This window comes from Anas acuta, chromosome 1 (genome assembly GCF_963932015.1).
Source record: "Anas acuta chromosome 1, bAnaAcu1.1, whole genome shotgun sequence".
In the NCBI taxonomy this organism is placed as follows: domain Eukaryota; kingdom Metazoa; phylum Chordata; class Aves; order Anseriformes; family Anatidae; genus Anas; species Anas acuta.
Window position 1 is genome coordinate 23,286,767 of NC_088979.1, and position 16,165 is coordinate 23,302,931.

Below are 16,165 nucleotides of genomic sequence, written 5' to 3' on the forward strand. Positions count from 1 at the left end.
ATTTTAAAAAACACATTACATAAAGAAAGCAAGTATGTACTCCTATTTTCAAAAGCTGTTACTCTAACTAGAAGAATTATTTAATATTAAGAACAGAAGTACTTCTCTTTAGGTCTGAAACAAATCCTTAAGTTGAGACACAAGGAATGGAAGCCCGTCTCTTCAAATTTCATTACAACTAAGAATTCTTTTTTTTAATGGCATTAACTGCAGGCTACTCACTTGTTTCAGGTTACTAGAACATGATTAGATGAGACTGATCACCAGTCTTGTCGAGGCATTCACATTTGAAAACCTATGAATGCGTAGTGTTAGGCATATATAGAAATGATCTTATGGGACAAAATTATATGAAAATTTGAATTTGCATTTGTTAGAATAAATGAGAACTGTTTTATTAATGTATCTTTTTTTACTAACATCTCTTCTTGTAGACTCTTTGCTTTCTGCTGAGAGGCAACTGAATATCAAGGAAGATAACTTGAGCACTTGTGTAAAAAAGGATCTAGAGGATAACTCATCCTTCGACAGTAGGCTGAAACAACAAGAGCTGAGGAACTTGGGGAAAGACACCAGAGAGTATCAACCTGCTACCTCATTAAAATGCTTAGAAGTATCCAACCATCAGAAAGAAGATACAACAGATTCTTTAAATAGCGAAAGAATTTCAAATATAAAACGAAAGGTTCTAAGTGCAGCGTGCCTAATGGCAAGAAAACGTTCCAGATTGTTTCCTGAAGACTGCTGCTTAGGGAAAGGCGAGGAAGATACGTCTATGAGTCATAATGTGAACAATGGAGCTACTGTCCCTCAGAGCCTGAAAGGACAACCGGCGCAGGCTTTTCCTAGTAATAATGATTGCTTGCTTGATGTGTGCCATGACATTACGTCTGTGACAAACAGAGATGTCAATAAGACTTTGAGTCAGATCAACTTCAGCATAAATAGAGTCAGCAGTGACTCTTGTAGTAAAATATCAGCTGATGAAAAGCATGCTACAGACCCATTGGCTTTAGTTGAACACAGACAAGTGCTTGCACCTGTGGGAATGAATTGTTCAGGAGATGACAGGATCAGATTAAAACAATGCGGAAAAAAAGACGGAGCTGCCTTTTCAGGAGATGTAGCTGACAATCAAGAAACAAGGTCGGTTAAAAGCGATGAAAGCCCAGAAGCAGCTGCTTGCAATAAAGTAGCTGTAGAGATTGTTGAAGAATTGTTGGATTGTATAGATGATAATTCTTTAATTGAAGTGATTTCTGAAGAAGATAAACAAGTACCACCTATATATTCCCACAAAAAGCCAAATGAGAACCTAGAGCATGAAGGGAAATCATCAGGAATTGTTAGTGTATGCAGGTCAAATCTGAGCTTTGGTGGCTTCCAGACTGCTTCCAATAAGCAGATTAAATTCTCTGAAGACAGTATAGCAAAAGGCAAAATGCTGTTCAAAGATATTGAAAATGAATGCTTTGAAGCTTCTTACGTGGAAAGAGGCAGAAATTTTTCAAATCAAGTTCAAAAGGAAAATGTGTTTTCTTCCAATTTGGAAAGCAAATTGGGCAGTGCTTTATCTGTTTCACAGACAAGGTGCACACAGTTTACTCCACATAAAGTTGATTTGTGTAAAAACTTCCCTAGAAGTCTGCATTCCTTGCAAGAACTTAATCAGACTTTGACAGCAAGCCAAGAAGCTGAAATTGCCGAAATTTCCAGTATCTTGGAAGAAACAGGCAGTCAGTTTGAATTTACGCAGTTTAGAAGGCAAAGTAACGTGGTCCAATCTGTTGAAAAACAAGACATTGTAACTGTAGAAATGCACGGAGCTGCAAATGTGGAAAATAATTCTGAACCGTGGAAAGATACTGATCCCTGTAGCACTTTTAAATCTGAAAATCAAGTAAGAAATGACAAGTATTGTAGTACATGGAAGGACACAAATGAGGAATGTAAAATGGTAGAATATGAAAAAGAAAACAAAGTGCTTTTCCATAAAAGTAGTGAGGAGGTTACTTTCTCAGACAGAGATGAAAGTGGAGTATCTGACGGTGAGAGCTTTCCAGTACCTGTACAGGCCAGCGTTTCTAATTTTGTAGGTTTTACTTCAGCTGGAGGTAAAAAAATAAATATTTCTAAGGCAGCTTTGACCAGATCTGCAGAGCTTTTCAAGGACTTGGATGATAACTATTTATTGAAATCTTCAGAAACTAATACTGGATGTGGCAATTCAAAGGGCAGCAGGGGGATGTCTTCTAACTGGAATTCTTTTAGGTGTCTGACAAAAGAAAACAAAGGTGTTTCAAACATCAACAGCGTAGGTGCAATTTCCCATGCACATTCCATTTCCCACCATTCAGAGAATGTTGGTACACCCGAAAAGGAAAACAAAGAAAACTGGACAGAAAGATTAATAAGTGATGATGAACGTGTTGATTTCAGTCATGCTAATGCAAGGCATTCTGCCTATGGAATGCGAAACAGTCCAACATCCATTCAAGAACAGAACCAGAATCATAAAATTCCCAAACAAGTTTTGAATCCAGGGGATTGCCAAGCTGAAGATAGCTTACAAGAAGACTCTCTGTATGTAACGTGTCTAGGAGATGCTACTGCCACTGCAGAACATTGTGATTTAAGTATATCAGATGAAATGGAAAACCTGTTCCCTGCTGAGAAAGGAGAAGACAGCAGGCAGAAAGATGAACACTTGCCACAGAAATTTCAAACTTCTGATGGTGCTATATCCGTTTCTGATGGTCCTTTAGACAATTCTCTACATGGCCTCAGTGTAAATTGTGGAGAAAGAGATGTAGATGTTTCAGAGAACTCTGATAAACAAAAGACAACTGGTATCAATATTGAAGGAGAAGACACCACAGGTGAGAGCCTGTTTGTGAATGAGAGCAGAATAAAAATGGGCTCCTACCAACATCATCAAGTACCTTTTGAGCAAGAGGTGGATGTTGAACCAAGTGAAGTTAAGGGAAGTTTTCTGACTGGTTTCCAGACTGCTAGTGGCAAGAAAATAACAATTGCTGATGGATTTTTGGCTAAAGCTGAGCAGTTTTTTTCAGAAGAAGATGTTGATTTAGGGAAAGAACATAATGACAATTTTGAGGACCACATAAAGAACAGGAAACGTAGTGTAAACTGCGTTAAAGGCTGTGACTTACGTATTGACAATGTTGCTCAATGTGATACAGAAATACTTAATTGTAATAAAAAGCTTATTTCTGAAGAACCTGGGATTCGATTTAAACAGACAAGAGGAAGTAGTCCCACTAAGCAAGCGGTGATTCTTGACAGCGTTAAAGTAGATGCATTCGCTAATATAGGTGAAGATAGTGACAGAAATTTGGTAGCTGCATATGAAAAAGCTGATGTCCAACATGGAAAGTCAGAACTAGAATCTCTTTCTGAATGGGAAAGTAAAGCTTTAAGTAGAACTTGTTTGTCTGAAGATGGAAAATTGTTTGCAGAGATGGATGTGGAATGCTCAGCAAAAAAGAAGGATAAATCAGAAAGCACACATGGTTTTCCTGTGCAGTCAGCTATATCTCTGCCTTCAATGAAGGTATCAAGTAACCCTGTGGACAATTCTATGCCTTGTGATGTGAAAAATACTTTATTCGTTGAGGATAGTAGCAAATCTGATCAGTCTGTCCTCAAAGCTTATAGCAGTGTCTCACAAAGTCACTGTCCTCAGTTGAACAGCGACAGCAAGGAATTTGACGTACAACATTTAAATCAACCTTGTTCTAATACCAGCTGCTTTGCAGACGCAGCTCTTACTGCTCACCAAAAGCAGTCGGAAGTTGGCCTTCCTGAAGGTGGAACTAATTTAGCCTGCTTGCAAGAAACATCACTTAATTTTAATGATGGAAATCCAAAGGGTGGTCTGAAACAAACAGTGTTTAGTACAGCAAAAGGTAAAGCAGTCTTTGTTTCGGAAAGTGCATTAGCACGTGTCAGACAAATGTTCCAAGAAGACTATGGTGAATCTGTAAAACATGAAATTAAAACCAAATCAAGAACTAATCAAACAGAAATTCCTGTAAATTCATCTTTTGTCGTTCCTGCTGAGTGTCCTAATTCTACCAAGTTTCTAGATGCTACAAAAAGAGAGGGGAATTCAGCAGCATCTCATTTCACTGATGGAAACGTGAATGCTATTGAAGACAGTCAGCAAGATGCAAACCCGTTTGAAGATGAAATTTCTGTTCCAAATTCTCAGGTGCAAGGCTTTGGACAGAATACTGCGCTTCTGGGACACGTGCCTGTGCCAAATAAGCAGATAAAGCAGTCAGATTCTTCTACAAGCAACCTTGGATTTTTCAGTACAGCAAGTGGCAAGCCCGTACAACTCTCAGAAGAGTCGCTGAAGAAAGCTAGGCAGCTCTTTTCTGAGATGGAAAGTAGCCATTCGTCAGGATTACAAGAATTTCAGGTTGAGGGAGATGTTGAAAAATCTGAAAAACTTGCTGAAGAAGTGTTTCCTAGGAAAATGCAGCTAGAAGAGAGGGAAAATGCCAGCACTAAAATGATTTCAGGTCCTGCTTTTGGGTTCAGCACTGCAAGCGGAAAGCAGGTAACGGTCTCAGAAAACGCCTATCAGAAAGCAAAGGCAATTCTAAAAGAATCGGATGATTTTTTAAGCAATGAGCTCTGCGTTATAGATCAACTTCATGCAATTAAAGAGAGCGGTCACCGTGCCAAATCTCGAACTGGTAACGTGATCTCAGAATCCAAAAGCTGCATTAAGGAGCTTGACTTTAAAAGCATCCACCCTGAGGGAATGAAGTCTTCTTCAAGCACTCACCACCTCAAGATGCCTGAGTATGTACCACATAGTAAGAAAAACAGCCAGTTGGCATTAGTTAAAAATAGCTTTAAGCAAGAAGAGACTGGGCCTGTCAGAAAAGGGCTGAATCTGGGGATGAAAACAGAGTCTGAAGCAGTTTCATGCAGCGCTACCGCTAAAGCAGAAATTAATGATGAGCTGTTCCAAACTCCAAAAAGTCACTTCAAAGTTGGCACTGTGGAAAATGAAAAAGCTTCTGTAGGAGATCATCTTTCAGATCCTGGAGCAAAGACTAATTCTGCGCAGTCCTTCTGTGGCAAAACATCAGATAAAAGCTTTCAAAATAAGACTTTTGGGAAGAGGCACTTCGAGGAAAAAAACTCACTTGGTAGGTCTTAGTCTTGTATATGTTAAATGCCATAACAATTGTTGTTTAGTTTTTGTGGTGTTGTTGTTGTGTTTTGTTTTTTTTTTTTCAATTTAATATTGATATTTATTTTTTCAGGTCTTCTAGAAATGAATATTCTTTACCTTACTGTCAATGACAAAAATCCTTGCTGCAAACAAGAATTACTCTACTTTGCAGCCTTAAATGCACAGTACAAGCTAAATTTATGATTATTAATTTAGAAGGTTTTAATTTTTGAAGTGTTTTTTTTTTTGTTTTGTTTTATCATAACATTATGGAAGAAATCTCCTTTTCTCTCTTTTTTTTATTCTCTGTACAAATCTAGTGGATTGGTTTTGTTTTCATTGCAAAATGAGAATGAGTATGTCTGTCATTTCTGCCATGTTGTGCCTTGTAGGCAAGGCCAAGGTTTCACGTGTGTTGAGACTGGCAGTCTGATACGAAAACTTGTTGGTTTAAAAGTGCAGCCTCTTACCATCTAAAACTGATAGGATAAAGCTCGCAGGTTTTGATTTGGAGGGAACAGACCTACTGACTAGAAAAGAGTCTAACAGGCTTCGTTATCTGGAGTCGTAAAACCATTCCTGGTAGCACCACATGAGCATCCTGTGCAGAAGAGAACCCTGCAAATGTGCCAAAGTAATGTCGCCTTGGGAAAGGGTGTTTGAGACAAGAGTGATCTGAAAACTTGTTAATTCTGTTTGCTGTGATTCCTTGAATATTTTATTTAAAAACTTAGTTGAGTTATAAGGTATTAGTAAGAAAATTAACTTAAAAAGGAGATCTCTTTCTAAATCTGTGTTTTTATCCTAGGAGAACCTCCAATTAAAAGACAGCTGCTGCTTGAATTTGACAAGACAAAGATGCCCCCTAGATCTCTGAAAGCTTCAAAAAGCACTCCTGAGGGTAATTTCAGTGTTCTAAGCAGTAATCTGATTCTGGGTATTACTATTAAAGTTCTTCAATTTCTGATTAACGTATAATGATTGCTTAACCAATTCTTTTATCAATATAGTCATGAAAATTCAGGGAAACTGCTGTGGTGATGTCTCCTCTCACTTTAAATCACTTGAGTAGTGGTACACTTTACCCTGTAGTATTATGTTAGACTGTACTGCTTCTGCAAGAACTCTATCTTCTGTCCAGCACGGTAGGAATTCAGCTTACAATCCTAAAGCTCACAAATACCAGCCACAGTAAGAGGAGGTTTTAGTGATGTATAATTTCTCACTTAAAAGTTGCATTTATGGGAAAATAAGAAGGTACTGGTAATTTTTATTATATAATAATTTGTGAGGAATATTCTTACTGATAAGTGTATTACAGATGATTTTAATGTTTTGAGCCAGTAATGTGGAGGTTCCTGAAAATGAAATCAAGGTTTTAAAGTTTGAGCTGATGCTTAACGTGAAGCTTGATTAGAGTGTTAGGTTAATGGGATTTTTGGCTACTGCTTTGCCTTATGGGATATGCTGTGTTTTTCGAGGAACTTGGTCTTTCTAAGCACTGCATGTTTTCACCTAGAATTCAGTAGCAGCATTCATCTAGAAAGTCAGAAATGCACATACAGCTGGTAATTATTGCCAGACAGCCTTAGATGAGAGAGGTTTCTTTACAGCTTCTGCTTTTTGAAGCCTTGGAAATGATATAGAGTATAAAAGAATCCACTTTGGGTGGATTGTTCTGATGTTCCAGGATACTTCCCCTTTCATACACACACTGCTGTCACAGGGCTAGGTAGCTCTGTGAACTGTTTTATGCACCTCGTTAGTACCACTTCCATTTGGAATTGTCTCAGCCCTGTATGCTCTAACCTAGATAGTGACCCCCATCACTCAGTACAGGAGTTTAAAAGCCTCATCTTCCTGTTTCTCCCTCACTACAGCTTAAAGAGAAGTATCATCCACTTTAAGGTAGAAAAAATTGATCATTAAGTGGTTGCTAATGTTATTTTTGAGATTTTTGGTCTTTTTGGTCTGCCTTTATTGTACCGTTAAGGAGGTACCAGCCATTCATTGTTACTCTAAAGGGAGTTATACCTGAATTTCATTTGCAAGTGGGAATTACAAAATGGGATGTTTGAATATCCCATTTAAACTACTTTTATTCCAATTCTTCAAAACGTCTCCCTAGATTTTAAGAAGAAAATTGAAAGGGGGGTCATACTTAATCTCAGATTTTGAATGTTTTCCTTTGCTGCAATACATTAAAGGAAAAAAAAGAATCTTTACAGTAGTTCATGGGAAATTAAAACTGCTTTTCTGGAACACCTCATTTCAAACACAATTTCTTATGTACTTGATGTCCACTTGTACCTAGCTGTCAACAAAGCTGGCTGACTTTGTGCAGTACAGTAGCACCAAGAACAATTGTAGATATCATAGTAAACTGTAACTTACCTATATTAGTGCACAGAAATGATTTTGTAATGAGAGAGTTGACTCCTTTTGAACAAACTTGTTTGTTCCTGAATGCTGCCCTAAGTTTTAAGCATGAAAATAATGGTTTGAAGAAAACTTTTAAGTGGAATTTGTAAGCTGCTGCCAGAGAATAATTGTCTGCCCTTCATCCATAAATATTATCCTGCCCTGCAGCAGAATGTGAACAGTGTTATTCTTTGGTGGAACAACTGACACCAGTTCTAATATCCAGAATAGTCCTGCTTCTGACTTCTGGAACATGTGGCATCTTGTGTATATGACTTGTCATCTGAAACTTCCTCTTCCCAGCACAAAGGAGTTCCAATTCCAGGCAGACGTGATTTAGATGTGTTGATAATTCTGAGATAAGTGTGTCCTTAGAAAGATCAAAGGAGGAGTTGGTGTGAATGTGCCTTTTTCTGTTGAAAACTGTTGTGTTGTGTTTTTTTTTAAGGAAAAAAAAAAAGTTGCTAAATGAGTTTTAAATTAAATAGGAAGCCTCTCTGGAACTAAGTGTATGTTAAACATTTCCCTTTAAGGAGCCTAAAACAGCCCTCGCAGGCTCACAAATGGGAGCTTTTGAGAGTTGAGCAGTATAGTCATTTATCTTTTAGATCTGTCTCAACTAGTGTGAAGAATTGAGGCTCAATAAGGGAGGGTGTCAGCTCATACTTGTTTTCCAACCTGTGATTTTACTGCCAAGAACCTTAAGTAAAACAAGTCAGAACTTCTTTATGACCCCAGATGTGTTGGAATTGAATCTGCATTTACAGTTTCTTCAAATTACTGCTGTTTTACTCACACTTAATGCTTGCTATACAGTTTGATACCAAACAAGGGGAGGTGACGTTTTCTTAGATTTTTCTTTTTTGTCACAAAAGGCAGCACGTGGCTGAATGTCATTTTTACCAAGCTCTTCCATAAACATTTGTTTTCTAGAGAAAATCGTCTGTAAGAAAGTTAGAAATTTCTAAACTGGGAAAAAAAATAAAGCTACATGAGGCTAACCTCATGTTTTAATTTATCAGGGATATATTTATTGGACCATGCATGATTATTAAAAGAGGAGAGCACTAATGTTGTTCCTTGAAAATTAATTTTGCATTTACAAAGAGCTACCAGCAGACTCCTGACAATTCTATTTTCCTCACTTTTTCCCTTTTACCCACCATAAGATTTCGTAGGAACCTGCAGAAGTCTTCACTCCCAGTGTCAGACTGTCTCTTTTAGGGGTTTTCAGTTTGTGTTCATTGGTCTGGGACAACCTGTATATCTTTTGTTCAACTGCTGTGGGTAATTATGCTGCTTAGATCAAACATATTGGCAAAATAACTTAGATCCCAAAGTATGCTAGTCACTGAAATGGCAATTAGAAATAATATTTCTAGTGGTAGTAAGGTTATGAGACAGATTTGTGCCTTATTTATTGTAATGTTTAGAAACACTGAAGACGGTTGCTTTTTCTCCTATATGTGGTTTGTATCAGTGCTGTTGAAACAGAGCTCAATAATCAAGAGCTCTATCAGTAAGATTAGCCTTGGAAGCTCTAAACGTATTCTGCCTGGTTGTTTTTTCTAGATATGTTTTTTGTTCTTTGAAGGTTAACTAGGAAAACAAGTGGGTTTATCAACATCAAAGATATTCTATACAAAGATTTTATTACCTATATATAAATATATATATATATAAAACACAAAGCTATTTAAATCCCATTTGTAAATTACTGTAAATGTATATTCCTATACGTAGGATATATGAATATAGAACAAATGTGCTGTAAATACCTATCCATGTAATGTACTATTTCAAACTTTTTTTTCCTAATTACAGGCATTTTCAAAGACAGAAGAAAATTTTTGTACCATGTTCCTTTAAAACCAGTGACTTGTCAGCCATTTGGGTGAGAAATTTATACGTTTTTGTTTTTCTAATGCAATTTTAAAAAAATGTTGCAAATTCTTGTGACTTTTTTTAAAAACATACAGTAGTAACTTGCAACCCAATTTTATAAAAGACTAATAATTTTACTTCAAAATAAGCAAGTTACCATACAACACACATTGTTGCTGTAGAGTAATGTTGCTAAACAAGTTTTACACTTGTATTTCTATTTTTGTTAAATAAATATTAAGTGTTCAGGTTTTAAAGTATCAAAAACTAATATTTTGTCTTTTTATTGATGCAGTTTTGAAAAAGTCACATTACTAAATTAAGAATGTTGAAGCTCTGAAAAAGAACTTTATCAGGAAGCTGAAACCTGTATGGTTTTTGTCTCTATAGGGCTTCTAAGGAACGACAAGAAGTCAGGAATCCTACTCTTACTTTACCAGACCAAGACTTCAAAGGATTTAAATCTAAACCTGCCATTTTTCAGCACTGTGCCCTAAGGCAGTCTTCAAATGATGCTTCAAGATTGTCTACTCCGCATAAGGCCTCAGCCCAAGAGAGTGAAGAAAAACGAAATTTGAACAAATCTGGCAAAACTGCTAAAACTTTTGTTCCACCCTTCAAAACCAAGCTAACATTTTCTACAAGTGAACAAGGCAGCAGCAAGAGACGTGACTCACCAATCAGCAAAAATATGACTGAAGAAAGGGAAATAAATCAGATCACAATTGAAAAAGATACTGCTGAAACTCGAGATCACCCATCTTGCATTCTGCATGCAGCAGACACTGACTTAGAAAATGGCAATTTAGGTATTTTTGGATTTTGATCACTTACCTATAGTGAATGCTATCAGAATCGAACCCATGAGTGGTTTTGCATATTCTCTCAGACTTCTTTTTTTTTTTTTTTTTTTAATAAAAAGAAACTGATGCCTAAGGTGTTTTTTGCAGGGAAATCAGGAAATAATTACTTTTCTAAGACTATATTGCACTCCTAACAATTTCATCTCCAAAGTTCGTTAAGAACATGAAAAAATTGTTTTCACAGAGTAGTTCAGACACAAGGTGTAAGGTGGAGTATGTTTCATTTGATTTTTTTATACTTAAGTAAAATGTTCTTGGAACCTTAAAGATTAGCCTTGGTATACTTCTTTCACTATTATAGAAGCTTGTATTCATTCTGTTTTCCAACTAAAACGTAGGGCTGACTCGGTCTTTTTCAAAGAAGCAGAGATTGAATTTTCAGCTTTGACTTTCTTTAGCATGTAGACTTGCACGTTGGAACATTCAAGAAAGCTTAGAAGGAGTATAACTTACATAACTATTACAATCAAATAATTTGGTTTTCTTCACACAGACTCGTGTATATTGATTTAAACAGGTGTGTGAGCATCTGCAAAGTTAGAGCCCCTATTTGCAGGTCAAAATCTCAGGTTTATGGATGCTGCAGTCATTATCAACCGGTTTATGTTCATTTGGAGTTTCCTGTGAAGAGTTCATTCTGAAGAAGTGAAATATATGTGATATTAATTTCTGATGTTATATGTTATAAATATTATTTAATACCTTCAGTTAGCACTGCTGGATGTTTCGACTGCAGGTTCTAAAAATCTGGATAGTGGCTTAGAAAACAAGCTTCTCTGAGTCTGCTTTATTCTGTGACTGTATATCCTAAGTTGATATACACTGTAAAAAGCTTTTGATGTTTTTCTTTGCAGTTATGAACAAGATGATGGCAAATCTCCGCTGCGCTAGAGATCTACAGGAAATGAGAATTAAAAAGAAATTCAGGCAAAATATTAGCTCACAGCCAGGCAGCCTTTATGTCATTAAAACATCTGCAAGGAATAGAATCTCTCTGAAAACTGCAGTAGAAGAAAAGTCTCCCAGCTTTTATTCTACAGAAGAGGTACAGTGACACCTTTTCACTGTGTCTTTCCAGGGCTGTGTTCATTAAAACTAGCAAACAAAAAGTCGGTAACTTTTGATGAATGTATCCATTAACTGACACATCTCTCTGCAGTTTTGAGATAAGCATTTACAGTAGCTCTTGAAGCAGTTGCTGCATTGTTAGGTAGCTTTGTGTATCCATGGTTTATAAGGCTGTTCAGAACAATAGGGATAATAAATGTCTCTGTAGTGTTGTAGTCAAACAAGGAAAAAATCCACCAATGGTAGCTGCTACTGCCTTCTAACCCATGTGAAAAGCTGTCTTAAGATAACACATGGTTAACATTTAAGCTCGGGTAAGTCAAGATCAAAAGCCTCTTGCTTTTGGTACAGTGCTTTTTTTGAAGCACACATGATGTCATGATGTCCTGTTTGGTGAGTTCCTCCATTCTTAGATTACGTATGAAATTACAAAGTCATACAGAACAGTCTCTAGCTCGAGAAGATAACTTACATAAGTTCATAGCATTAGAGGTAAAAGCTCTCAGATGAATTCTTACTGGATTGTCATTGTCTTTGGTCATTTTCATCTAATTTTTTGCAGCTTTACAGATACGGTGTTTCAAAACATTGCGTTCAAGTTAACAGCACAAACGCAGAATCGTTCCAGTTCCTCATCAAAGACTTCTTCAGTAAGGAGTATTTATTAGCTGGAAACGGGATCCAGCTTGCTGATGGAGGGTGGCTGATACCTACAGATGAGGGAAAGGCTGGAAAAAAGGAGTTCTACAGGTATTGTTTCTTATGAACTTGAGGCAGGTGTGCTCTTTATTAATTTTGATTCCCATCGCTGGAATAAATCTAACACTACTTTTTGACTGCATTTTTAGTACACCTCTGTTAGTGTAAATAAAGATATTGTAGGTTTATAAATTGACTATGTAGACTAATGGTGTTAGTGATCTTCGTTGGGCATGAAGGAAAACAAAAAGTCAATCTAGAAAATTTCTGGAGATTCTTCTACAGTGTAAATTGTCCAGAAAAAATGTTAATATTATTGTTAATTTATTGCTTTTGTTTAGTAGCATTGATAGGTTTTGCTTTTTCAAACGGAAAAGGATTCATATCTGTTGTGCTCTAGAGTTTAAGTGTGGGAATGAAGGTTGCTGGGGGAAGAGTTTCTGTTGCAGAACATGGGTGCAAATGTTTTTAATTTTTTTTTTAAAGCTGACATATGAAAATAACTTAATTTGCAGTATGATTTGAAGGAAGGCAAGATTTCAGTAGGAAAAATCACTGATTATTTCAGGCTTTCTTTGAATGTATATATAAGAAGCAGAAAAAATGCACAAACAACCCTTGCTCTTGCATTATCCCGGGTCCTTCTGTGTCTCCTTCTGCAGGTCATTTAAGGTGAACTGATAAAAGAAGTATGCATTGACTGCATCTGTCCTAAACACTTCAATAGAAATTGTTTTGTGTTAATGTAAGCAAATTCATACATTATAACTTAATCAAAAGCACATGCAGCAGAACAACTAGCATACTGTTGCATTAGCAAAACTTCAGAAAATTTTAAGTATTTTAATATTAAAATCTTGAGCTTTCCTGACAAGTTGGAAATTGATGTTTTGGTGGGCCTTAAATTGTGTTCTGATCAGTCTAACAACTTATTTGAATCTTTGGTTTAATTCCTTCTCTATTTCCTTCAGTGAAACAGCCTTCCTAGTGACTGGCTGAGTGGGAAAAGTCAGAGATTTCCAAATCAACTTAAACAGTTCATGGTGGTACTGCTTGGAATCAACACAGAATGAAACATTGCTTAAGTAGCCAAACAATGGGGACAAGCAAAGCAAGCAGGAGATATTCTGGGGCTGCAAGAGAGTAGAGCACGCTTCTGTCCCTCGATGCTATAACTGTGAACCAGAGAGGGCATGCCCCTGGAGCTACTGTCAGGGTCAAAGGTTCATTTCAAGAATGGCTGTATGTACACACAGACATGCTGTCAAAGCTTATAAGGACAAAACTTCAGTATTCAGACAATAACCAGACCAGGCTATGGAATGTAACCTTCCTGTTTACACCATAACAAATACTCCGTTGTTAATGTTGCCTATGTGCATACGCTGCATGTAATGCTAGGGAAAAACAGGCAAGTAAAAGCTGATAATGGATTTCGGGTTAATTTATTGCCGATTTATCTGCAGGGCTCTCTGTGACACTCCTGGTGTGGATCCCAAGCTAATAACAGAGGCCTGGGTTTACAATCACTATAGGTGGATTGTATGGAAATTGGCAGCCATGGAAGTAGCTTTTCCACATGAATTTGCTACCAGGTGTTTGACACCAGAAACAGTGCTGTTGCAGCTGAAATATAGGTAAGCGTGTAGCAACACATCTGGAGTTGTGACTGTGCTTTCTGCTCATAATATTATAAAATAAACATCTCTACTTTGCATTTAGTATTTATCAGAATGCTTGTTTTGTTGAACTTAAAACATACCAATATTAAAAACGTACTGCATGTTATTTGCAAGTATCTAGATAATTTTCACTTCTTGGTGTAGATGAAGCAATGATTTGCAACAATTGATTTTAAGGGGAAACAATGTGACGGATTTTGTTCACTTTAACAGTGTCACGGCTTCTTTTCTGTAGGTATGACCTGGAAATTGATAAAAGCAAACGATCAGCAATCAAAAAAATAACAGAGAGAGATGATGCAGCAGGTAAAACACTTGTGCTGTGCGTTTCTAAAATCATATCACTGAACGCCGTTGCATCTCCCAGCAATAACAATATGGAAAGTAAAAAAGGAGCAGCAATAATTGAAGTTACTGATGGCTGGTATGGGATTAGAGCTCTTCTGGATCCACCCATCAAAGCTTTCCTACATAGAAGAAGGCTTACGGTTGGTCAGAAGATCATAATACATGGAGCAGAACTCGTTGGCTCTCAGAATGGATGTACACCACTGGAAGCCCCAGATTCCCTTATGTTGAAGGTAAACCAAAATACTGGTTCAGCTTGCTTGGATGTGACTGAGAGATGGGACAGATGCTATTTGCTTGAGCCATGCTGTAAGCTGGATGGGGTTGTGTAAACAGAAAAGGTTTTGTTGGGGTTGTATAAACAATTTTGTTGTAGTTTAATTACCACATTTGTAAGACAAGATAGTTAACGCTAGTCAGTAATGTAATACAAGTTTCTCTTCCAACAAAATAAACAGTATAAAAGTACCTTTTTTTTTTCTTCTATAAGGTTCTGACAAGTTTTGCTGCATGTTTTATCCTTAATATGGTTAAGCACCAGGTTAGGAAAGGTGTTGATCCATCATAGACAGTATAAAAGGTTGAGGAAGAATTGGGAAAAAAAAAAGAGAGGGAGGGCTTGAGGGGGAAGGCTTGACTTGTTTGAGGATGATTAAAGTGATGTGTGAAGTTTCAGCATAAAAATTTTGTTGCTCTGGTATAAAGCAATGGCATATCTCATAGATGCTAATTTCCTAGAGAATCTTAACTCATCAAATCTGTCACAGCTGTTTAAAGTAAGCTTTTCAATGTGAAAAGAAACCCTGAAATGAAAACGCAGTCTGTTCAGGTGCAAAAATAAGAGTTCCTTAGTGAGGTCAATAGGTCAATATAAAAAAAAAACAAAAAAACTTAATCTAAAGGAAAGATTATCTCCTTTTTGACCTACCAATGCCAGTTTATCGTTCAACATTTAACTTCAGATTTCAGCAAACAGCACCCGCTGTGCACGATGGCACGCAAAGCTAGGATTTCACCGGGATCCCAGACCTTTTCCTTTGCCTCTGTCATCGCTTTACAGCGAGGGTGGTGCAGTGGGGTGTATTGATGTCGTCATTCAAAGAGCTTACCCTATTCAGGTATGGTATAAGTATTTTATGAATCTAACTGTTTCTATTAGATCTAATTTATCTAATAGCTAGTTTCTATATTGTTCTTCAAAGGTGCCGTAATAGAGGCAGTTAAATAAAATCAAGAAATGGTACCATGATGTGTAAGCAGAAGTGGCTCTTGCAGTGTGCACTTATTTAATTTTTCAGGAGTGGAGTATCCTGTTGTAAGAAGAATTTCAATTTACACTCAGTATGTTCTGGCTTGGTTTGCTTCATTCTCAAAAAGCCAGAAATGATTGACTATGGGTTCAGTAATCTAAAAAGCATAATTTATCTTAAAGGAGGAAAAAAAAATCGACAGTTTCAACTCCGAGTAGAAATGTGAAACCCGTTTTTTTTCCTATCACTAACATATGTATCTCTGCAAAGAAGTTAAATATTTTATAACATTTGGTAAGATTAATTTTGTCTTACTATACAACACAGCCAGCTACATATAAGATCTATTATTTAAAATGTTATTTACAATAAAACATGACTATTGCATAAAATAGAGTGAAGATGTTTTAGATACAGTGAAGTCTGACCATATTTAAAGGATCTGTGGATATCAAGTGGTAACTACTTGGAATCATAGAACTTCATCACCGTTGTAGCCCTCCTTTGGACACCCTGTTATAGTTTTATATTTTTTTATACTGTGGTGCCCGGAACTGCACACAGTGCTTGAGGTGAGGCCGTACCAACACAAAGTAGAGCTTTTTGTAACAGTCCCAATTATAAAAAGAAACATTTTTTTTTCTTGGTAATCAGTCCTCTGAATGTTAACATGTTAGCCATGATACAACTTCTAGATTCTGTTAACTTTTCTCAGAGAATGCTACACTTGACATG

At 36.8% G+C, this 16,165-nt stretch overlaps 1 protein-coding gene across 3 annotated transcripts in view; it reads left to right on the top strand.

The window, feature by feature from the left end:
• BRCA2 (BRCA2 DNA repair associated) overlaps positions 1 to 16,165 on the top strand; it is a 38,447-nt gene that overhangs the window by 12,372 nt on the left and 9,910 nt on the right. For all 3 annotated transcript variants that reach the window (XR_011093286.1, XM_068672818.1, XM_068672825.1), the window contains exons 10-18: positions 435 to 5,189; positions 6,024 to 6,116; positions 9,461 to 9,530; positions 9,911 to 10,329; positions 11,238 to 11,428; positions 12,014 to 12,201; positions 13,617 to 13,787; positions 14,068 to 14,413; positions 15,143 to 15,298. Coding sequence is in view for 2 of the 3 variants with exons in the window: in XM_068672818.1 (XP_068528919.1) it covers positions 435 to 5,189; positions 6,024 to 6,116; positions 9,461 to 9,530; positions 9,911 to 10,329; positions 11,238 to 11,428; positions 12,014 to 12,201; positions 13,617 to 13,787; positions 14,068 to 14,413; positions 15,143 to 15,298 (6,389 nt within the window). In the remaining variant the exon portion in view is untranslated. The remainder of the gene's footprint in view (positions 1 to 434; positions 5,190 to 6,023; positions 6,117 to 9,460; positions 9,531 to 9,910; positions 10,330 to 11,237; positions 11,429 to 12,013; positions 12,202 to 13,616; positions 13,788 to 14,067; positions 14,414 to 15,142; positions 15,299 to 16,165) is intronic.